We start from the raw sequence: 24,409 nt of genomic DNA on the forward strand, positions 1-24,409 counted from the left end.
AAACTTATGAAAATACTTTTGCTCTAGACACAATATACAGCGTCTATATACAATGTACATGTGAAATAGGACTCGGAACATAAACCTATACACCATAAAGTGCGCTCCAATGGAAGCTCCGCCTCAGGTGGCCCCTCCCCCTTGACTAACTAAAAAGTTGTCGGAGACCCTCCAGGTCCTTCACCCTCATTATGAGGGTTCTTAGGTCACTGTCAAGATCATCCAGACATTGAATATAAAAGGACAAACCACATAGGAGGAAACTTCTAGAAGGTGCCAAGTAACGGATGCAAAGGCTAAGAAAGTAGGCACTTAAACTGCAGCTGTAGATGGTCAGATGGGCGGGGATAAGGCATCCAAGCTATTCCGATGTGTCGTATTTGATAGGACAATCCCTTTAAGTGGGCATTAGTGTATGGCTTTCACAGGAGGACGGTTCCAAGGCACCTTGGAGGACACGATCGTTGTGTTTATAGAGCAGGCCCGGATCCATTCGTGGTCTAGAGCGTGGACACCACTGATAGAAGCCACGTCCCTGTATACGCCAGCCTTTAGTCTACATTCCTGTAGGGCAGCCCAGTAATAGATTGTGGGTGGGGCAAAAATTTAAACAGATCCCTTTAAGGCAAGATGTATAGTAATGTAGGTTGTGCAGCTCACAATGGCTCCTATGGATATTACGTGTATGATGGACAGTCCGTCCACTCTGCCAAATAGAACTTTTTTTTTTTTCCTTCAAAATCCCTCGAAGAAGCCATGACAGTCACCCCGACCACCATCGCTGTATAGAAGTAGCCCCATTAAAGGTCAGGCCCTGTAGTTATGCCAATAGTCAGGCGGTAGCGCCATCAAACTGCATTACTACTTCAAAATGAAACCGGTTATCCAAGGTCCTAAGACATGGCTGCTTCCTTGTTCCCAGGAAGTGACATCACGTCTGTTGGTCACATGGCCACGCTGCAGCTCAGTCCCATTCACTTAAAGGGATCCTATCATTAAAACAATTTTTTCTGTCTACCACGTAGAAATAGCCTTAAGAAAGACTATAAGTCTCCTACCTTTAGATGTCTTCTCTGCGCCGCCATTTGGTTTATAATCTGATTTTCGTCAGTATGCAAATGAGTTCTCTTGCAGCACTGGGGGCGGTCCTCTGCGCTCAAACAGCACTGGGGGCGGTCCCCAATGCTGAAAAAAAAACTCTCCAGCGCCGCCTCCATCTTTTTCAGGAATGGGTCTTCTTCGCATCTTCTTCCAGCGCTGACTTCAAACTTCTAGGCCTCGGGCAGCCGACTGCACATGCCTGCTGGCCACAAGAAAATGGCTGCTTACTTACTGTGTAAGCGGCCATTTTCCTTGTGGCCGCGGGCATGCACAGTCAGCTCTGTCCGAGGCCTAGAAATTTGAAGCCAGCGCCGAAATAAGACACGTGAAGAGAGGCCGTTCCTGAAGAAGATGGAGGCGGCGCTGGAGAATTCTCTGGCAGCATCGGGGACACCCCCAGTGCTGTTTGAGCGCTGAGGACCTCCCCCAGTGCTGCAAGAGAACTCATTTGCATACCAACGAAAACCGAGATTTATACCAAACGGCGGCGCGGAGAAGACATCTAAAGGTAGGAGACGAATAGACTTTAAGGCTATTCCCACATGGTAGGCAGAAAAAATTGAGTTTTAATGATAGGATCCCTTTAAGTAGAACTGGGTTGCAGCATTGCCCCATGACTAACGAGAACAAGAGAGCAGCCATGTTTTGTAACCATGGACAACCCCTTGAAGTAACAATTAAAAACTGAGAGAAACAAGAAATGTTCACAGTTATGAGGTCACAGAAGAATGAGCCATTATTGTGACTGATTCTCCTCACTCCACACATGGCAGCATGCTTGGTAAAATGGCCGACACATGACCAATGGGCAACTCAACAATCTCCTTCCTAAACATGCTCCTGCACCCCCGGGTGATGTCATCGGCTGACACTCCAGGGTCTGGTCATTCATGTGCGGCAACTGAAGCCAGAGGCGGCCATTTTCTTTGGTTTGGCACAGCTGTCCTATCTTTCATGGGAGTGTTGGATAATGTAAACAAAATGGCCGCCCTGAAATCTGTGGAAGGCGCCGAACGAAACAGAACAAAAAAATAACAAGAATAATAATAATATTAACGATAACAAAATCATCTGCGAATCTTCACCGGCGCAGCGATTATTTTTTCTTTTTCTTCTTTTTGTCCTCGGCCTTAGGAGGTCGGTTCTTCTTGTTCAGGATGGACATCAGAGACTTGGGCATGTAATATGGCTTCTCGGGGGAGCCGTCGTTCCGCTCTAAGTCTTCCACTGGAATAAAGGGGAGGTGACGTTACAGTGAACAATAGGTGGAGAGGAGACTCTGTGGGTTGGCCGAATGCCCACAGTGGTGTCGTCCTACACAGAGCTTGGGTCTGGTGTGGCTGTTCTGCTCCAAAAAAGTCAAAGGGCTTGGGCTACTAAACTACAAACACCATGTGGACAACTGTTACCCAACCTTAGAGAGTCTCAGGACACCCCTGGAAATAAACAACTCTTTGGGACAAAAAAGTCACAGATAATGATACGTGATGGCATGTGGTCATCTTCCCAACCAAAGTGTTAGGTTTTCAAGGCACCCCCATTGGGAATCACTACTATGGACACATGTGGTGCAGGCCAAGATATCGACACAGCTTTGCAGATCCTCCTAGTTCAGGTGATGAGATTTTAGAACTGCTTAAACCTCTAGAGTCAGGGGATAATCGTACACATCAGGGAGAGTGTGTGCCTACATAGGCGTACGGAGACTTACAAGTCATTCCTGCTCCGCTAGGGATTCTGGGTAAAAAATATGCAAATTTATTCTCCAGGATGTAATTAGGAGAGCTGTGCCCCTGTATGCTGCCCTCTAGGGGCAGCCCCCTTACTATCATGCATGACTCCGTTAATAAGCCTACTGACATGATGCGGGGTTTATTGCCAAATTAGTATTTCTTTTCCAAAAGGAACAGATTCCCTAGAGACAAGCTTAAGCCTTCACGAACTTCTTCAAACAACACTTTCACCCCACCTGCATCTTAAGGGTAAGTTCACGCTGAGTTTTTCGGTCAGGGTTTTGAGGCCATATCTGCTTCAAAACCCTGACCAAAAAGACGACTCCCATTGAAATCAATAGGAGGCGCTCGGGTCTTTTTTCCGAGAAGCGAGATGCTCATTCTTCAGGCCGAGTCGCCTCGCTATTCGGCCTGCAGACACTCCCTCCTCTGGACTAGGCTCATTCATTGGGCCTAATCCGGAGTGGAGTGCGCGCAGGGCACCGGATATCAGTCACGGCTACCCGGTTTTTGGATCGCCTCAGGTTCCGACCCATAGAAACCCAGTGTGATCTTTTCCTAAGACTTTTTTTTGAGTGGTGATGTATACTCACAGAAACACAGGAAGAGCGTGTCCACACACATATTGTAGACGCTGAAGAAGCCTTGAGCGATCATGTAGGAGCCGACCACCACCGTCTGCAAGGAAAAACGAACACAACACGTGAGGATCCAAAATGGCGGAGAAGAGACTTTCCACAAAACACAAAGATCCTGTTAAGGACATGGCCATTTTCTTTTTACGTTCCTCCATCTCTAAAGCTTAGTCACTGTAGGATACAAACGACCTGGTATTTTATTTTATGGGGCAATACCATGGTCAAAATTTGTTGATGGAGCTGTGGGGGTTTAACCACCCCCCCTCCCCCCACGGGGACCTGAGCACGCAGCTACTTGTATAATATTATTACAATACTGAACATTTTAGCAGATGCCTATTAACCCCTTCCCTCTGGCTGGACCTAATGGGCCTCCATACATTACCAGACCCCTCAGCACCGTGTGATGGAGTAAGAAGGGGAGTCCCACCTGTCTAACTCCTTAGATATCACATAATACCGATGACTACATCTTAATCTGCTCGTCTACCAAGATGTCCCATCAGTGCCTACAAGGCAAACCCTCTACCACTTACCAATATGGGTATCCAGTAGTAATTCAATGTTGGAGATTTGAAGGCATCACTTGGAATTGGCAGACGACCGGAGAAGAAGAAAAACGCGAGGACACCTGAGGATACAAGACAAAGCACAAGGAGGATGTAAGACGTACAAGACGAAGCACAAGGAAGAGATGATATATACATAAGAGAGGAGATGGTGTGATAGGAATGACTGTATCAAGGTTATGGTGAAGCCCAAGGTGGTGGAATCTGGAGGCCATGGTGGTGACTTAGAAGATTGCCATGTAGAGCAATGATGAAGGTTGGGGTAGCGGTGTAGGGCCACAAGGGTCAACAGGTTTGTAGCATTAAAGCAATAGCCAGGCCAGAAAGAAAGGAAAGATAAAACATTGAATTGTGAATATCTCACAATGTCTCTTTGGTCTCCTCACCTACTCCACCAACTACGATGAGTTTCCCAAAGAATATCAGCAAATCTGTGATCTTGTCCAGAACAACCACCCTGTGGAGAGAAGAGCGGATATTGGAGCTCACGTAGTAGACATGTCAGACATGCAAAAAGAGGGATGGAACATGCAACACGAGAAGAGGAGAACCACACATGGGGCATGCTTAACACGCCAAGTCAGCACTTCAAGACAACCATCACACATAACAAACCAAACCATACGCAACTCAATAGGCCATGTCCAAGTCATCAAGCCAACCTCAACATTCGGCTCAACTATCCAAGCCCAGCTCAAGAGCTCAACCAAGTAGGTTCCTCGCAACACGCCAGGTCCAGAATGTCAGGTTTGGCTCATAGGACAAGGTCACAAATTACTCAAACCATTCACCATCCAGATGGACATGTAAAGCAACACTCCAAATCCATCTAAACAAGCCAAGTCATAGAACACGCCAAGTCCACACGCCAAGTCCAGGTCACATCGCTGCTTATAGCATGGCATGTCCTCCACACGCCAATTCACCACACATTACTCACAAGACGGATTTGCTAAAGACAGACTCTTATCCCGGAAGACCCGACCCTGTGTAACAAGCAGGAGACAGATATGTACAAGTGAATAACATTGGGGAATGAGGGGGAACGTCCGGTCACCTCACAATGTTTCTCATCAGCAGCTTGAAGGCATTTTTAGCAGAAACACAGAAATTCTTTCCATAAACTGCAATCTGTACAGAAAGGAGGAGAAAGTCAGAATATTGTGATGAAAAGATTGGGTTACGAGGGCCAGAAGAAGTGAACCCCCATATACCCCGCCTCTGAACATCACTATCAAACATCTTTATACAGAGTCTGTCATCAGAACCAGCATTGCCCCCCAGATCTGCAGATATACTGGTTGTGGTGACAGTAACCTATCTATCTGCAGGGCTGGGTGATATGCTGGTTCTGGTGACCGTAACCTATCTATCTGCAGGGCTGGGTGATATACTGGTTGTGGTGACAGTAACCTATCTATCTGCAGGGCTGGGTGATATGCTGGTTCTGGTGACCGTAACCTATCTATCTGCAGGGCTGGGGTGATATGCTGGTTCTGGTGACAGTAACCTATCTATCTGCAGGGCTGGGGTGATATGCTGGGTCTGGTGACAGTAACCTATCTATCTGCAGGACTGGGGTGATATGCTGGGTCTGGTGACAGTAACCTATCTATCTGCAGGGCTGAGGTGATATGCTGGTTCTGGTGACAGTAACCTATCTATCTGCAGGGCTGGGGTGATATGCTGGTTCTGGTGACAGTAACCTATCTATCTGCAGGGCTGGGGTGATATGCTGGTTCTGGTGACAGTAACCTATCTATCTGCAGGGCTGGGGTGATATGCTGGGTCTGGTGACAGTAACCTATCTATCTGCAGGACTGGGGTGATATGCTGGGTCTGGTGACAGTAACCTATCTATCTGCAGGGCTGAGGTGATATGCTGGTTCTGGTGACAGTAACCTATCTATCTGCAGGGCTGGGGTGATATGCTGGTTCTGGTGACAGTAACCTATCTATCTGCAGGGCTGGGGTGATATGCTGGTTCTGGTGACAGTAACCTATCTATCTGCAGGGCTGAGGTGATATGCTGGTTCTGGTGACAGTAACCTATCTATCTGCAGGGCTGGGGTGATATGCTGGTTCTGGTGACAGTAACCTATCTATCCGCAGGGCTGAGGTGATATGCTGGTTCTGGTGACAGTAACCTATCTATCCGCAGGACTGGGGTGATATGCTGGTTCTGGTGACAGTAACCTATCTATCCGCAGGGCTGGGGTGATATGCTGGTTCTGGTGACAGTAACCTATCTATCTGAAGGGCTGGGTGATATGCTGGTTCTAGTGACAGTAACCTATCTATCTGCAGGGCTGGGGTGATATGCTGGGTCTGGTGACAGTAACCTATCTATCTGCAGGGCTGGGGTGATATGCTGGTTCTGGTGACAGTAACCTATCTATCTGCAGGGCTGGGGTGATATGCTGGTTCTGGTGACAGTAACCTATCTATCTGCAGGGCTGGGATGATATGCTGGGTCTGGTGACAGTAACCTATCTATCTGCAGGGCTGGGGTGATATGCTGGTTCTGGTGACAGTAACCTATGTATCTGCAGGACTGGGGTGATATGCTGGTTCTGGTGACAGTAACCTATCTATCTGCAGGGCTGGGGGGATATGCTGGTTCTGGTGACAGTAACCTATCTATCTGCAGGGCTGGGGTGATATGCTGGTTCTGGTGACAGTAACCTATCTATCTGCAGGGCTGGGGTGATATGCTGGGTCTGGTGACAGTAACCTATCTATCTGCAGGGCTGGGGTGATATACTGGTCTGGTGACAGTAACCTATCTATCTGCAGGGCTGGGGTGATATGCTGGTTCTGGTGACAGTAACCTATCTATCTGCAGGGCTGGGGTGATATGCTGGTTCTGGTGACAGTAACCTATCTATCTGCAGGGCTGGGGTGATATACTGGTCTGGTGACAGTAACCTATCTATCTGCAGGGCTGGGGTGATATGCTGGTTCTGGTGACAGTAACCTATCTATCTGCAGGGCTGGGGTGATATGCTGGTTCTGGTGACAGTAACCTATCTATCTGCAGGGCTGGGGTGATATGCTGGGTCTGGTGACAGTAACCTATCTATCTGCAGGGCTGGGGTGATATGCTGGTTCTGGTGACAGTAACCTATCTATCTGCAGGGCTGGGGGGATATGCTGGTTCTGGTGACAGTAACCTATCTATCTGCAGGGCTGGGGTGATATGCTGGTTCTGGTGACAGTAACCTATCTATCTGCAGGGCTGGGGTGATATACTGGTCTGGTGACAGTAACCTATCTATCTGCAGGGCTGGGGTGATATGCTGGTTCTGGTGACAGTAACCTATCTATCTGCAGGGCTGGGGTGATATGCTGGTTCTGGTGACAGTAACCTATCTATCTGCAGGGCTGGGGTGATATGCTGGGTCTGGTGACAGTAACCTATCTATCTGCAGGACTGGGGTGATATGCTGGTTCTGGTGACAGTAACCTATCTATCTGCAGGGCAGGAGTGATATGCTGGTTCTGGTGACAGTAACCTATCTATCTGCAGGGCTGGGTCTTTGGAGAACACAAGGAGTGGTGTGAGGACTTATAGATAGTCTTTGGGCATCTGATAAATCTGTACACCAGTCACTTGGAGGTCTAAGCAGAGCCAGTCAGAAATAAAGTGGCCCCCTCTGCCCTGAGCTTCAAAAATTGACAGCCCTCCTTTATATTTTATATCTTCTCTATGCACATACAAAGCAGCATTCAAAATGGAGATGGTTTCCTGCTTGTGGAGAGCAATGCATTCTGGGAGCAGAGAAGAGAGGCAGAAAGTCATATGTCTGACAGCAGGTTAGCTCCTCCCCCGCTGTCAGTCTCCAACTGCAACCTGGAGAATTTTGAAAGCTGCTTTGGACAGGGGCGGAGACTTCAAATAGCAAAAACAATGTAGAAGCCAATGAACTGTAATGAATCGCGGAGACGGGTTACCATGATGTACGCGTTCCGATTCAAGAACTTGATGAACTTCTCCAGACACCAGAAGCAGCACTTGAGGCAGCAGAGGAGAAACCGCGTACATGGGTTTTGTGCCCCTAGTGGAGAAAGGGGTAATTACACAGAAGTAGAGACCCCATGGTGTACGCAGCGTGATGTATACGGTATATATCACCCTGCGACATCCGCACCGTCTCTTCTATGTAGTCTTACCTTTCAGCTTGTGGTCCAGATACTCCAGGAGGATTCTGATCATCTGAACAATGGTGAGTATGAGCGCCCCAAACGCCAGCGACCCCGTGTGATACCTGGGAGGCGGAGACACACACTAAGGGGGTCACAAACTTTAAACTACCTGAGCTTGGGCACTTTAAAACCTACAGATTTAAAGGGGAATTGTCAGCAGAAAATTGCCGATATTTTAAATATTTTTTGAATTTTTTCTATGTCACTATGTAGATTTTAAAGAAGAAAAAAAGTGTATATCCTGCAATTTTCACTCTGACCACTGACCCTAAAAATAGACTGGCACTTGACAATTCTTTAGGGGTTTTCTTTGCAGCAATCATCTCATTTCCAGTATAGACAGTATTACAATAGAAGATAACACCTCTAAAGATTACATCACTGAGCCATCATTACATCCACTGCTGACAGCAGAGGTCATGACTGTATATGTATATACCGTATCCGGCTCACCTCAGTGTCCTCATGAAGGCGGCAGACACGGGGAAGTATGGGATGTCTTTAGGTTTGTTGAAAGCCCAATAATAAGAGGCAAAAGCCCCGGCTAAGACGCACTGACCCAGGGCAATGACGAAGTTAATGCACCACAGGAAGCCAAAGACGTTGTAGATCTGCAGGTTGAAGAGGTTTTGCTGGAAGATCCCTTCGGTGTTATACTTGTAGAAGATACAGCGCGCCTGGCTGCAGCCCGTACTGGAGGCGTTAAATGTCTGAAAGGGGGAAGATACCGAAATATAATGAACTTTATAATGTACTTAGGCTAGTAATCTCTCACTAACTGCAAGATCTCTGCTTAATGTAAGTGAATGGGCCTGACCAAGTCCATATGACAAGAGTGCAGGGTTCGTTACAATGTAACAGGTTGTCACCCAGTACTGACCAGTCACCCATGGACTTGATTGCAAAAAGCTCATATCCTGGTTCTGGTGACAGTAACCTATCTATCTGCAGGGCTGGGGTGATATGCTGGTTCTGGTGACAGTAACCTATCTATCTGCAGGGCTGGGGTGATATGCTGGTTCTGGTGACAGTAACCTATCTATCTGCAGGGCTGGGGTGATATGCTGGTTCTGGTGACACTAAGCTATCTATCTGCAGGGCTGGGGTAATATGCTGGGTCTGGTGACAGTAACCTATATATCTGCAGGGCTGGGGTGATATCCTGGTTCTGGTGACAGTAACCTATCTATCTGCAGGGCTGGGGTGATATGCTGGGTCTGGTGACACTAACCTATCTATCTGCAGGACTGGGGTGATATGCTGGGTCTGGTGACAGTAACCTATCTATATGCAGGACTGGGGTGATATCCTGGTTCTGGTGACAGTAACCTATCTATCTGCAGGGCTGGGGTGATATGCTGGGTCTGGTGACAGTAACCTATCTATCTGCAGGGCTGGGGTGATATGCTGGGTCTGGTGACAGTAACCTATCTATCTGCAGGGCTGGGGTGATATGCTGGTTCTGGGGACAGTAACCTATCTATCTGCAGGGCTGGGGTGATATCCTGGTTCTGGTGACAGTAACCTATCTATCTGCAGGGCTGGGGTGATATGCTGGGTCTGGTGACAGTAACCTATCTATCTGCAGGACTGGGGTGATATGCTGGTTCTGGTGACAGTAACCTATCTATCTGCAGGGCTGGGGTGATATGCTGGTTCTGGTGACACTAACCTATCTATCTGCAGGGCTGGGGTGATATGCTGGTTCTGGTGACACTAACCTATCTATCTGCAGGACTGGGGTGATATGCTGGTTCTGGTGACACTAACCTATCTATCTGCAGGACTGGGGTGATATGCTGGTTGTGGTGACACTAACCTATCTATCTGCAGGGCTGGGGTGATATGCTGGGTCTGGTGACAGTAACCTATCTATCTGCAGGGCTGGGGTGATATGCTGGGTCTGGTGACACTAACCTATCTATCTGCAGGGCTGGGGTGATATGCTGGTTGTGGTGACAGTAACCTATCTATCTGCAGGACTAGGGTGATATGCTGGTTCTGGTGACAGTAACCTATCTATCTGCAGGGCTGGGGTGATATGCTGGTTCTGGTGACAGTAACCTATCTATCTGCAGGGCTGGGGGTGATATGCTGGGTCTGGTGACACTAACCTATCTATCTGCAGGACTAGGGTGATATGCTGGTTCTGGTGACAGTAACCTATCTATCTGCAGGGCTGGGGTGATATGTTGGTTCTGGTGACAGTAACCTATCTATCTGCAGGGCGGGGGTGATATGCTGGGTCTGCTGATCCACTCCCTTTAAGTGACAATTATATAAACAGTCCTAGCCATACATTGCTACTACCTGAGCTATACTCACCATTGGGTCGCAGGTCTGATTTCCGGTTATGTTTGTGCACCCCGCTGTGCTGGTGTTTGGCGCAGTCACTACATATAGTGGCGCGCCAGACGTGGCCAGGTACCTGTGTTATACGTTAAGGATCCACCATTTTCATACCCGAGCCTCCCACCGCACCAGGCTCAGGTTGTCTCTTTATGACTAAGGGAACAGGGGTAGACATGAGTCTCCCTCCACCACAAAACATACATATGAAGGACCTTCATGACCACGATTACAGCCCTTCTTAAAGGGGTTGTCCAGAAGAAGAAACTCATGACTGCCCTTTTGAAAACAAAGCGCCACACCTGACCATGGGATGTGTGTGGTATTGCAAATCAGCAAATTTAAAATAGGGTAATCTGCAATACCTTGTGTAACCTGAGGACAAATGGGGCGCTGTTTGGAAGAAAACAGTCATGTTTTTATCTGGTACTGACAACCCCTTTAAATCTCGCTATCAGGAAGGCGTATACTAGAGCGATGACACGTTATAAAGGATACAGCGCTGTAATGCCCCAGTACGCCACGCAGACAACCAGAAGAACAAAGGTGACAATGGGATAAAACAGGGAAGACATAATGTAACCGATAGCCCTGAGGAGAGAAAGAGACCCCGGTTATTGTCTAATGTTTATGCTCGGACCACAAGCCGCCCCTTATTTGCCCCTCCCCCACTCACCTGCTGGCTTCTTTGATCAGAGCGATCGCTATAAGAATCCTCTTCCGCAGGAACAGCAGGAGCAATAACAGAATGACCTCAACCACCGCGAGGATGATTACTGGAGGGGGAGGGGAATTATACCGTATAAATATCCTGGTATCATCATATAGAATGTATATATGTGTATTATCAGTTGTGTTATTATATATCATATTAAGGGGCGGGGGTCTGAGCAATGGGACACCTCTGCTTCGCTGTGCCCCGAATGTTTCGCTGTGCCCTATCCATTCACCCTATAAAAACAAAATCCTCTGCATTGAATGGCTGCCATGTAACCCCACATTCATCTGAATGGCCGCCATGTAACCTCACATTCATCTGAATGGCCGTCATGTAACCCACATTCATCTGAACGGCCGTCATGTAACCCCACATTCATCTGAATGGCCATCATGTAACCCCACATTCATCTGAATGGCCGCCATGTAAACCCACATTCATCTGAATGGCCACCATGTAACCCCACATTCATCTGAATGGCTACCATGTAACCAAACATTTATCTGAATTGCCGTCATGTAACCCCACATTCATCTAAATGGCCGTCATGTAACCCCACATTCATCTGAATGGCCGCCATGTAACCCCACATTCATCTGAATGGCCGCCATGTAACCCCACATTCATCTGAATGGCCGCCATATAACCCCACATTCATCTGAATGGCCGCCATGTAACCCCACATTCATCTGAATGGCCGTCATGTAACCCCACATTCATATGAATGGCCGCCATGTAACCCCACATACATATGAATGGCTGCCATGAAACCCCACATTCATCTGAATGGCCGCCATGTAACACTCCTGTAGAAGTCATGACATGGCAAATGTCTGTGAATTCCACCATCAAACAGTCATGAACGTTTTCATACTAAAATTATTTTCTGTTATGAGACAACCCCTTTAAGCAACTACTTTGAGGGAACGTGGCTATTATAGGTTACTGGACACAAAAACAACTGAACATTAGTGACATGTGGCTATGACTTACAGATAGCCAACCAAGTCTCTTTCACACTGCCATAAACACTCAGGTTGGTAGTGAAGCCCACATTAGATATAGTTTTCCCCTGTTTATTGAGGGTGTCATATTCCATATAACAGTGATAGATACCTGGGGACAAAGACAAAAGAGAACATGTTGATAGTGAATATGTAATCCACATACATTACATTACTTATCCTGTATTATACTCCAGAGCTGCGCTCACTATTCTGCTGGTACAATCACTGTGTACATACATTACATTACTTATCCTGTATTATACTCCAGAGCTGCGCTCACTATTCCGCTGGTGCAGTCACTGTGTACATACATTACATTACTTATCCTGTATTATACTCCAGAGCTGTGCTCACTATTCTGCTGGTACAGTCACTGTGTACATACATTACATTACTTATCCTGTATTATACTCCAGAGCTGCGCTCACTATTCTGCTGGTGCAGTCACTGTGTACATACATTACATTACTTATCCTGTATTATACTCCAGAGCTGCGCTCACTATTCTGCTGGTACAATCACTGTGTACATACATTACATTACTTATCCTGTATTATACTCCAGAGCTGCGCTCACTATTCTGCTGTTGCAGTCACTGTGTACATACATTACATTACTTATCCTGTATTATACTCCAGAGCTGTGCTCACTATTCTGCTGGTACAGTCACTGTGTACATACATTACATTACTTATCCTGTATTATACTCCAGAGCTGTGCTCACTATTCTGCTGGTACAGTCACTGTGTACATACATTACATTACTTATCCTGTATTACACTCCAGAGCTGCGCTCACTATTCTGCTGGTGCAGTCACTGTGTACATACATTATATTACTTATCCTGTATTATACTCCAGAGCTGCACTCACTATTCCGCTGTGCAGTCACTGTGTACATACATTACATTACTTATCCTGTATTATACTCCAGAGCTGCACTCACTATTCTGCTGGTACAGTCACTGTGTACATACATTACATTACTTATCCTGTATTATACTCCAGAGCTGCGCTCACTATTCTGCTGTTGCAGTCACTGTGTACATACATTACATTACTTATCCTGTATTATACTCCAGAGCTGTGCTCACTATTCTGCTGGTACAGTCACTGTGTACATACATTACATTACTTATCCTGTATTACACTCCAGAGCTGTGCTCACTATTCTGCTGGTACAGTCACTGTGTACATACATTACATTACTTATCCTGTATTATACTCCAGAGCTGCACTCACTATTCCGCTGTGCAGTCACTGTGTACATACATTACATTACTTATCCTGTATTATACTCCAGAGCTGCACTCACTATTCTGCTGGTACAGTCACTGTGTACATACATTACATTACTTATCCTGTATTATACTCCAGAGCTGCGCTCACTATTCTGCTGTTGCAGTCACTGTGTACATACATTACATTACTTATCCTGTATTATACTCCAGAGCTGCACTCACTATTCTGCTGGTACAGTCACTGTGTACATACATTACATTACTTATCCTGTATTATACTCCAGAGCTGCACTCACTATTCTGCTGGTACAGTCACTGTGTACATACATTACATTACTTATCCTGTATTATACTCCAGAGCTGCGCTCACTATTCTGCTGTTGCAGTCACTGTGTACATACATTACATTACTTATCCTGTATTATACTCCAGAGCTGTGCTCACTATTCTGCTGGTACAGTCACTGTGTACATACATTACATTACTTATCCTGTATTACACTCCAGAGCTGCGCTCACTATTCTGCTGGTGCAGTCACTGTGTACATACATTACATTACTTATCCTGTATTATACTCCAGAGCTGCACTCACTATTCCGCTGTGCAGTCACTGTGTACATACATTACATTACTTATCCTGTATTATACTCCAGAGCTGCGCTCACTATTCCGCTGTGCAGTCACTGTGTACATACATTACATTACTTATCCTGTATTATACTCCAGAGCTGCGCTCACTATTCTGCTGGTGCAGTCACTGTGTACATACATTACATTACTTATCCTGTATTATACTCCAGAGCTGCGCTCACTATTCCGCTGTGCAGTCACTGTGTACATACATTACATTACTTATCCTGTATTATACTCCAGAGCTGCGCTCACTATTCCGCTGTGCAGTCACTGTGTACATACATTACATTACTTATCCTGTATTATACTCCAGAGCTGCGCTCACTATTCTGCTGGTGCAGTCACTGTGTACATACATTACATTACTTATTCTGTATTATACCCCAGAGCTGCGCTCACTATTCTGCTGGTGCAGTCACTGTGTACATACATTACATTACATTACTTATCCTGTATTATACTCCAGAGCTGCGCTCACTATTCTGCTGGTGCAGTCACTGTGTACATACATTACATTACTTATCTTGTATTATACTCCAGAGCTGCGCTCACTATTCTGCTGGTACAGTCACTGTGTACTTACATTACATTACTTATCCTGTATTATACTCCAGAGCTGCGCTCACTATTCTGCTGGTGCAGTCACTGTGTACATACATTACATTACTTATCCTGTATTATACTCCAGAGCTGCGCTCACTATTCTGCTGGTGCAGTCACTGTGTACATACATTACATTACTTATCCAGTATTATACTCCAGAGCTGCGCTCACTATTCTGCTGGTGCAGTCACTGTGTACATACATTACATTACTTATCCAGTATTATACTCCAGAGCTGCGCTCACTATTCTGCCGGTACAGTCACTGTGTACATACATTACATTACTTATCCTGTATTATACTCCAGAGCTGCGCTCACTATTCTGCCGGTACAGTCACTGTGTACATACATTACATTACTTATCCTGTATTATACTCCAGAGCTGCGCTCACTATTCTGCCGGTACAGTCACTGTGTACATACATTACATTACTTATCCTGTATTATACTCCAGAGCTGCGCTCACTATTCTGCTGGTGCAGTCACTGTGTACATACATTACATTACTTATCCTGTATTATACCCCAGAGCTGCGCTCACTATTCTGCTGGTGCAGTCACTGTGTACATACATTACATTACTTATCCTGTATTATACTCCAGAGCTGCGCTCACTATTCTGCTGGTACAGTCACTGTGTACATACATTACATTACTTATCCTGTATTATACTCCAGAGCTGCGCTCACTATTCTGCTGGTACAGTCACTGTGTACATACATTACATTACTTATCCTGTATTATACTCCAGAGCTGCGCTCACTATTCTGCCGATGCAGTCACTGTGTACATGCATTACATTACATTACTTATCCTGTATTATACTCCAGAGCTGCGCTCACTATTCTGCTGGTGCAGTCACTGTGTACATACATTACATTACTTATCCTGTATTATACTCCAGAGCTGCGCTCACTATTCTGCTGGTGCAGTCACTGTGCACATATCATTATGTAGTTGCGTGCACTTACCGTATCCGATTACCCCGATCACACCAATGATGAGCAGCCACACCAGGATACCGGCCGTGAACCTCAGTAAGATGAGGAAGAGGAGGCTTACCACCATCGCTATAGCCAAACCTCTGTGACACAAGGAGATGGAAGATGATGGACTGTTAGCTTTTCTTACTCAGATTATTCTTATTATTCCCCCTGTAAGACCTGAGGGGGCGGAGCGTGACATTTTGTGTGGTCCTTGTACATGTCATGCACCTCCCCCTCAGGCCCTGCACTAGATATAACAACATATCAGAGCTCCATGGAGCGCTCCTCTAAGTTACACTGAGATATCTGATGCTACATCATCACTCACATGAGGATCCAGGACCACGACCTGGCGAAATCTTGAAATATTTTCTTTCCCAGGTTCTGGAAGTTGAAGGAATCCAATATTTGGCTGAAAAAAATGAAAGAACAGGAGCACCAGTAAGTCTTCATGTGAAGGTCGTGTGTGTTCCGATGCTCCATTCTGTTCCCACATATCTGCTGTATAAGTATTGGAACGGAACATCGGAACGTGCGCGGATTGCACCCTCGGTCATGTGCATGAAGCCTTAGGAAGTCTTCATATAAGCAGAGAACTGCTCCGGTGAGACGCGAAGGATCAACTACAGTCTACACACAATGGTGAATAAGACATCTACAACAAAGAGATCTACTAAGGGAGTTAAAGGGGATGTCTAAGATGTGAAAACATGGCTGCCTTTTTACAGAAAGATCTCCAGTTCCTCTTCTCAGGAAGTGACATCACGTCCACTAGTCACATGTCCATGCAGCAGCTCAGTCACGCTTATCTGAATGGTCATGTGACCAACGGACATGATGTCACTTCCTGAGAAGAGGAAGTGGAGTTATTTTTGAAAGAAGGTAGCCATGCCTGGATGACCCATTTAATGGAGGGGTAAAGGGAAGGCGATACTTACTTGGTCGCGTTGACTATACTGTTTCTCGAGTCGTTTCCGGTCATGGTCTGTCCTTGCCATTGGATGGTAAAATCAGTCGGAAAGGAGAGATTTGCACTGGGGAAACACCTGTTAATGACTAGAAATAGAAAGACCGGCTCAAACATACATAGAATACATATACTGAGATAAGAGAGTCAACCCTAGACCTATGGGAAGGCATCCTGGGCTAAGAGACAAGGTCTAGTGACATCATCATCAGGGTCTAGTGACATCATCATCAGGGTCTAGTGACATCATCATCAGGGTCTAGTGACATCATCATCAGGGTCTAGTGATATCAACATCAGGGTCTAGTGACATCATCTTCAGGGTCTAGTGACATCATCATCAGGGTCTAGTGATATCATCATCAGAGTCTAGTGACATCATCATCAGGGTCTAGTGACATCATCATCAGGGTCTAGTGACATCATCATCAGGGTCTAGTGACATCATCATCAGGGTCTAGTGATATCAACATCAGGGTCTAGTGACATCATCATCAGGGTCTAGTGACATCATCATCAGGGTCTAGTGACATCATCATCAGGGTCTAGTGATATCAACATCAGGGTCTAGTGACATCATCATCAGGGTCTAGTGATATCAACATCAGGGTCTAGTGATATCAACATCAGGGTCTAGTGACATCATCATCAGGGTCTAGTGACATCATCATGTCATCATCATCAGGGTCTAGTGACATCATCATCAGGGTCTAGTGACATCATCATGTCATCATCATCAGGGTCTAGTGACAACATCATCAGGGTCTAGTGACATCATCATGACATCATCATCATCAGGGTCTAGTGACATCATTATATCATCATCAGGGTCTAGTGACATCATTATATCATCATCAGGGTCTAGTGACATCATCATGCCATGCCTGAAGTCATCAGACACAGATAATCACCACGCTAATACTAAAATAATATTGTGCCATATCGGCCATTAGAGCAGGGGCCGCCTCTCTGAGGTATCTAAAGAAAACAAAAAAATCATATTTCTCTCCGTACTCACATGGATTACTTGGGATCACAAATTCAGGACACAGCTCCTTCGCAGCAATTTCATACAGACCCTGAAACAAAAATTGAACAAAGACAAGACAATATTTATTACATAAGAAGTTACACTCTGTATTATCCTCCAGAGCTGCGCTCACTATTCTGCTGCTTTTATCCAGTGTTTAGACTTGTCACCATGATCGGAGTAGTAGTGATCGGCTGCCATCTTGGATCTCCAGCACCAGCACCATCTCTAAACGGCTGAGCCTTGTTGCACAGGTTATCGGATTACCAAATTACCGAACTGGTTAGAAATGTTCCCCATGGTGAGGAGAGCGGACTTCTCCCTCATGCAGGTTTTATAACAGGCAGAACCAGATGGACTATTTTTTTCGGACTATGATACTAGTTAGAGTCGTATCTCGTAGTCTGTAAGGAATGGGGCTGGTTACAAATTTTCAAAACGTTTCTCTAAATCCAAAATTTCTGGAGTTCAACATCCACATCTGTTCAGACCCCAGAGAGTAATTAGTGGAGGCCCAAGAACATTATGCACACTCATCTTCACCTTCCCTCACTTCGCCTGGGTCCTCTTCAGACATCTTCCATCCACCCGGGTGATGTCACGAGCCCTGAGGACCACTTAGGCCTTTGACTGGGCCTCAGTGGTTACGTAGGGCGTGCCAATGTCATGGTGCGTGACATAAGGTGTCAGGACGTCGGCGCATGTTGTCGAGGTCTAGACATAGGAGGCCAGGCGATAACTAAAGGGGATGGCGAGTGAGTCCACGAGAGGTGAGCGAAGGAGAGTGTCAGACCATAGCTGACCAGCAAACCCTGCTAAATGGATCTTGTTGGGTTTGCCCATCTCTAGTACTGGTGAATGTATATGGAGACACTTTATACTATAGACGTGTTACTATATATTGACTCTGAATCTACACAATCCTCGGCTCCATACTGACCTGGACAGGAGTAGTACTGAGATTAACGCCAGGCTGACAATATGGCTGAATCATTTGTTTCTGCTCACCAAAGTAAATACTTGCAAAATTGGTCGGGCACTGCGCCACGCAGACCTGAAATGTAGAGGGAGAGGCGAGTGTCAGACGTAAGACTCAAGAATCAGTAACTGATCTAAGGAAACCTCTGCTATGACAAGATCTGAAGGACAGGGGGCGCTGCAGGTATAGAAGGAGAAGATCACAAAACTTGGAAGCTTACCTGGGTGGTGGGACATTGTAGGCCGTTCATTGCTGAGGCCAGGATGCTGGTGCTCGTGATGCATTTCAACAAGTTATAGTACAACACAAAGGGCTTGTCCCTGCAAGGCAAATACACGTGAAGATACAGGAGGAGGACGCAGGGCCCCAAAGCCTCCATAAGGCAGGCCTGAGGACATCAAGAGTGGGAGGTCTTCAGGGAGGGAATTGGGGCCATGCAAAGGAGAGAAGGACAGCTATAAAGTACGGATCAAATGGAAAGATTCAGGAGAAATGGAAATCAGAATCTTGGGTTATTATTATTGACCCTGACATGAGACCCTCGGGGGGCTTTTGAGGTGCAGAATTCATTAGCTCATGTAGGGTTTCATCTTCACTGATCCACGTTGTAGGACATGTCCAGCTTCTGGTGGGAGGGTACGACATAGGAAATAGGTTTTTAGAAGTTGAAGTGCGGCTTAGGTCAGAAGAGGGAATACTCACTTATTTTCTCCAACCCCACAGTACATTCCAGTAGAGTTTCGGGGATAGATCACCTGGCGAGGGTCTCCATACAACCAGGCTAGAGAATAAGAGGACAGGAGGGTTAATAAGAGGGAGCAGAAATGGTAAACGGTCACATATATATCCAGAGTCGGATTCTGTGGCCCCAACCCCTCGGAAATAGACCACAGTACGCTCCTGGTTACTGGAGGATCCTATGGTACCATTTTGTATTGGGGCCCAGGAGCTTCAAGTCACCCTTTAGGCCACAACACAACGTATAGCAAACACAACAAAGAGCGCCGACACTCTGAAGACTTCTGGTCTTCTTGGACTTCTCTTGCCTTTACTTCCTTCCAGTCCCATATTCTCGAGCAAACTTTCTACCTGCTCTTTGAAAATGTTTTAGATGAACTGGTTTTACCACTAATGAGAGTCTCGTAGAGCGCAGCACCTTGACCTGAAGTCATATAATAGTCGAGTGACTGATCCCTCGCAACACTGACAGGGCTGTCCTAAGGCAACAAGTTCTAGATATTTATTTGGTAGGAAGCAAGACTCCTGAAAGACACTTCCAATCGTGCAGAGAAGAACAAGAGGCTGTAAGGCCGGACCCGTTATTCAACCCAATGGCGACCATACACGGCAGATTGTAGATGGCGGCTTACTAAGCATATTGTCTTATAGGGTTGGGTTGTGTAGATCATACTTGAGGACAATGCTATACGTTGCAGCAATACATTGCCGACATTCTCTGCCATGATCTGTAACCTCGGCTCTAATGACGGGACTCTCATAGGTCATCTGGACTGATCGTGACGAAGTCTCTAGTGAATGTCCAGCTCATAGGGGGTGTCTGGTGCTCCTTGTAGGGTCATTTCTATGGTGCTTGTTACATGTCAGACAATAAGCTGATCACATCAAGTACAAGAATCTCCCTACTTGGATCCCCAGTGATCAACTGTAATCTAGAAGAAAACCTGACAGCGCAATTACAGGGAAGATGAAGGATTACACAGAGTCCATTCACATTAATGGAAGGTCCGTGTTATCAAGGACAGGACACCACCAAGATATCCACATTATATCACAAAGACCATCTACGTTACCCTATCAAGACCGTCCACGTTACAACGCCAAGCTCTCCACAATACGCCACCAAGACCGCCCACATTACACCACCAAGACCATTCACATTACACCAGCAAGGCCGTCCACATTAGATCACCAAGACCCTATAGATTACACCTTCGAGACTGCCCACATTACACCAGCAAGACCCTCCACATGACACCACTAAGACCCTCCACTCTATGCCACCAAGACCCTCCACATGACACCACTAAGACCCTCCACTCTATGCCACCAAGACCCTCCACATGACACCACTAAGACCCTCCACTCTATGCCACCAAGACCCTCCACATGACACCACTAAGACCCTCCACTCTATGCCACCAAGACCCTCCACATGACACCACTAAGACCCTCCACTCTATGCCACCAAGACCCTCCACATGACACCACTAAGACCCTCCACTCTATGCCACCAAGACCCTCCACATGACACCACCAAGACCCTCCACATGACACCACTAAGACCCTCCACTCTATGCCACCAAGACCCTCCACATGACACCACCAAGACCCTCCACATGACACCACTAAGACCCTCCACTCTATGCCACCACTAAGACCCTCCACATGACACCACCAAGACCCTCCACATGACACCACTAAGACCCTCCACATGACACCACTAAGACCCTCCACTCTATGCCACCAAGACCCTCCACATGACACCACTAAAACCCTCCACTCTATGCCATCAAGACCTTCCAATCTATGCCACCAAGGCCGTCCACATTAGATCACCAAGACCCTATAGATTACACCATCAAGACTGCCCACATTAGATCACCAAGACCCTCCACTCTATGCCACCAAGACCCTTCACATGACACCAGCAAGACCCTCCACATGACACCACTAAGACCCTCCACATGACACCACTAAGACCCTTCACATGACACCACCAAGACCCTCCACATGACACCACTAAGACCCTCCACATGACACCACTAAGACCATACATATTATAGCAGCATACACTTGCACTTTTAGTAGCCTTAAAATAGGTCAACTTCTCTTTGAAGACCAGAAGCTTCTAATCTATGACTTGGAAAGGAAATAGTTAACTGCTCTCGAGATATTCATGTTATTACATTACATTCAGACTAGATATTCATGTCACAATCTAGCAGAGAAAGTGTTAATTCCAACGAAGTGTTACGGCTACTAATAAGGAACAAGGAAATGATCCTTGTATTGTATGGTGTTTCTACAAGGGGATTGTTTCCTAGGTCTTCTGCCTCCTCATTGCTGTTCTCTCTCTGTGTCCTCCAACTTATTGCCCCGATGGCTCATGGGTTGAAATGGAGTTATGTTGCAATACCGTACATACCTTATGAACAGGTCGGGTGCTGTTTTTGGAAAAGAGCGTCCATGTTTTTTTAATCTTGTACATGTTTCCTCAGGTTTCAGGGCCACCTCTGCACCCATGAACATACGGGTGCTGGGGTCCCCCTGCTGGTTCTATGACCCCCCCCCCTTGCTTGGATCGACCCTATAAAATCTATACTTTGATAGCAGATATTTCAGATCTCTGTACTGAATGACCCTCAAAGCCTTTGAGATCGGCCCCTCCAAAGATGCCAATAGACCCAAGGGAATAGGTTGGAAGAGGCTGCGGCCAACAGCCACGGTGGGCAGAACATTTTAGTAAATTTACCCTGATCGGGGGCATTTTTGTAGACATTAGCTGGGTGGGGCATCTTGGGACTGTCCTGTAGTCAGGGCTTAAGTGTCCTGGGATTTTGGCCCTGAGAAGTTCCTTCCATATATTTTATCTACACCTGCGTAGCAGTGACGTCTCGGTAATGTACACAATGACAAAAAGCTTTGCGTTTTGTGTAACTAGAGCAGAAACGCCTCCCGCCCTCACAGCTGCAGTGACCGTCATATTCACAAAGACGAAATCTCGTTGATGCTCTTCCCGTCCATTTTCAGGAACATATTGTGCCTGACTTATGTCACCGGGGAGGTTGGGGGTCCTCTTTACCTCCTTAAAGGGGGTCGGTCACCAGAACTCAGCAGATAAATAGGTTAGGCTCACCTGAATAAAGTGGTGATTTCCCCCCTACGAATCGCTGCCTCTGTTACCGAGATTGTTTTTGTCAATATGCAAATTAGTTGTTTGGAGCAATGAGGGTGTTGTTGCTTACTACTTTGGAGCAATGGTAATGCCCTCAGTATTACAACAAGCTCAGTTACATATTGACAAAAACAGTGATATCTCAGCAACAAAGGCACTGATTCCCAAAAAAAAGACACCAATTGATTCAGGTTATGCTAACCTATCTATCTGCAGGGCTGGGGTGATATGCTGGGTCTGGTGACAGTAACCTATCTATCTGCAGGACTGGGGTGATATTCTGGGTCTGGTGACAGTAACCTATCTATCTGCAGGGCTGGGGGGATATGCTGGGTCTGGTGACAGTAACCTATCTATCTGCAGGACTGGGGTGATATTCTGGGTCTGGTGACAGTAACCTATCTATCTGCAGGGCTGGGGGTGATATGCTGGTACTGGTGACAGTAACCTATCTATCTGCAGGGCTGGGGTGATATGCTGGGTCTGGTGACAGTAACCTATCTATCTGCAGGGCTGGGGTGATATGCTGGTTCTGGTGACAGTAACCTATCTATCTGCAGGACTGGGGTGATATGCTGGGTCTGGTGACAGTAACCTATCTATCTGCAGGGCTGGGGTGATATGCTGGTTCTGGTGACAGTAACCTATCTATCTGCAGGGCTGGGGTGATATGCTGGGTCTGGTGACAGTAACCTATCTATCTGCAGGACTGGGGTGATATGCTGGGTCTGGTGACAGTAACCTATCTATCTGCAGTGCTGGGGTGATATGCTGGTTCTGGTGACACTAACCTATCTATCTGCAGGGCTGGGGTGATATGCTGGGTCTGGTGACACGCTTCTTTAAGGCTCTGTCAGTGCTGGTGCTTATACGGTCAGTTCCTGAATACTCTAGATATAAGACTATTAGAAGTTATGACTCGGCTCTTGCAGATAATCTTATCTCTCCCTGATAACGTTAGTGGGTTATGGTGGCGGCCATGTTGTTGAGGCTCAGTAGCTTGCAGTGTGTATTATAGGATTGGTGATAAGCCTCAGTGCTGATATCTGCGACTACTGATCCTATAATAACTTACTTGTATTACATGGGAAAGCTCAGATTTACTTTTAAAGTCACAGTACTCTATAAATAGATGATCCCAATGTTCCTCGAAACCTTTAGCTTTGGGTACCAATGGGGGGGGGGGGGGGGCAGGGGCTCTCTAGATGATACCCCTCCGCACTGCGCTCATATTACCGTATACTGCTGCAGATCTGTTCTTTATTATACACGTGTGATTTCAATCCTTGGGGCCCTCGGTATCTATGTGCGTGCTCACTGACCTCGGATGCCCTCCGTGTAAACAGATCTGGTTCCCAGGATACAGACTATATACCACTACATGTCCCAGCATGCCCATTGCACGTTTCATAAAGCTTTATCGACAAATTCCCATAAAACTATGTTCTGCTTGTCACCCCTTAGGCCTAGCTTCAGAAGCGATGCCGCAGATTTTCTGTGTAAATTCTGCATCGACAACCATCAGTCAAATTCAGAAGAGTAAATGTGAACGGGATGTCGAAACCCCAATAACATGTAGGGGACTTTCCTGACAACTTGTGTCTCGTAGATTGGATGTAGATGTTCACTCCATCTGAACTCCTGATCCTTAATGAAATGAAGGGTTTCTAAGGAAAAACAGATTTGTCGCTCAACACACAGGTAGAGTGCCCCCATAACAAAGCTGGTGTATGG

General features: G+C 46.3%; 1 protein-coding gene across 1 annotated transcript in view; it reads right to left on the reverse strand.

Moving 5' to 3' along the window:
• Positions 1-2,133: 2,133 nt before the first annotated feature.
• Positions 2,134-24,409, reverse strand: part of SLC44A4 (solute carrier family 44 member 4) — a 39,732-nt gene continuing 17,456 nt past the window's right edge. Inside the window, exons 4-22 of the mRNA XM_075259309.1 lie at positions 19,462-19,540; positions 18,980-19,079; positions 18,721-18,834; positions 17,769-17,829; positions 16,722-16,839; positions 16,112-16,195; positions 15,769-15,881; positions 12,308-12,430; positions 11,273-11,372; positions 11,095-11,187; positions 10,573-10,675; positions 8,701-8,957; positions 8,215-8,309; positions 7,996-8,099; positions 5,099-5,172; positions 4,428-4,498; positions 4,009-4,103; positions 3,428-3,512; positions 2,134-2,328 (exon numbers count right to left, since the gene is read on the reverse strand). Of these exons, the coding sequence (XP_075115410.1) occupies positions 2,198-2,328; positions 3,428-3,512; positions 4,009-4,103; positions 4,428-4,498; positions 5,099-5,172; positions 7,996-8,099; positions 8,215-8,309; positions 8,701-8,957; positions 10,573-10,675; positions 11,095-11,187; positions 11,273-11,372; positions 12,308-12,430; positions 15,769-15,881; positions 16,112-16,195; positions 16,722-16,839; positions 17,769-17,829; positions 18,721-18,834; positions 18,980-19,079; positions 19,462-19,540 (2,000 nt within the window). The 3' untranslated portion in view covers positions 2,134-2,197. The remainder of the gene's footprint in view (positions 2,329-3,427; positions 3,513-4,008; positions 4,104-4,427; positions 4,499-5,098; positions 5,173-7,995; positions 8,100-8,214; positions 8,310-8,700; positions 8,958-10,572; positions 10,676-11,094; positions 11,188-11,272; positions 11,373-12,307; positions 12,431-15,768; positions 15,882-16,111; positions 16,196-16,721; positions 16,840-17,768; positions 17,830-18,720; positions 18,835-18,979; positions 19,080-19,461; positions 19,541-24,409) is intronic.

The sequence above is a fragment of the Leptodactylus fuscus genome, chromosome 11 (assembly GCF_031893055.1).
Source record: "Leptodactylus fuscus isolate aLepFus1 chromosome 11, aLepFus1.hap2, whole genome shotgun sequence".
Classification (NCBI taxonomy): Eukaryota; Metazoa; Chordata; class Amphibia; order Anura; family Leptodactylidae; genus Leptodactylus; species Leptodactylus fuscus.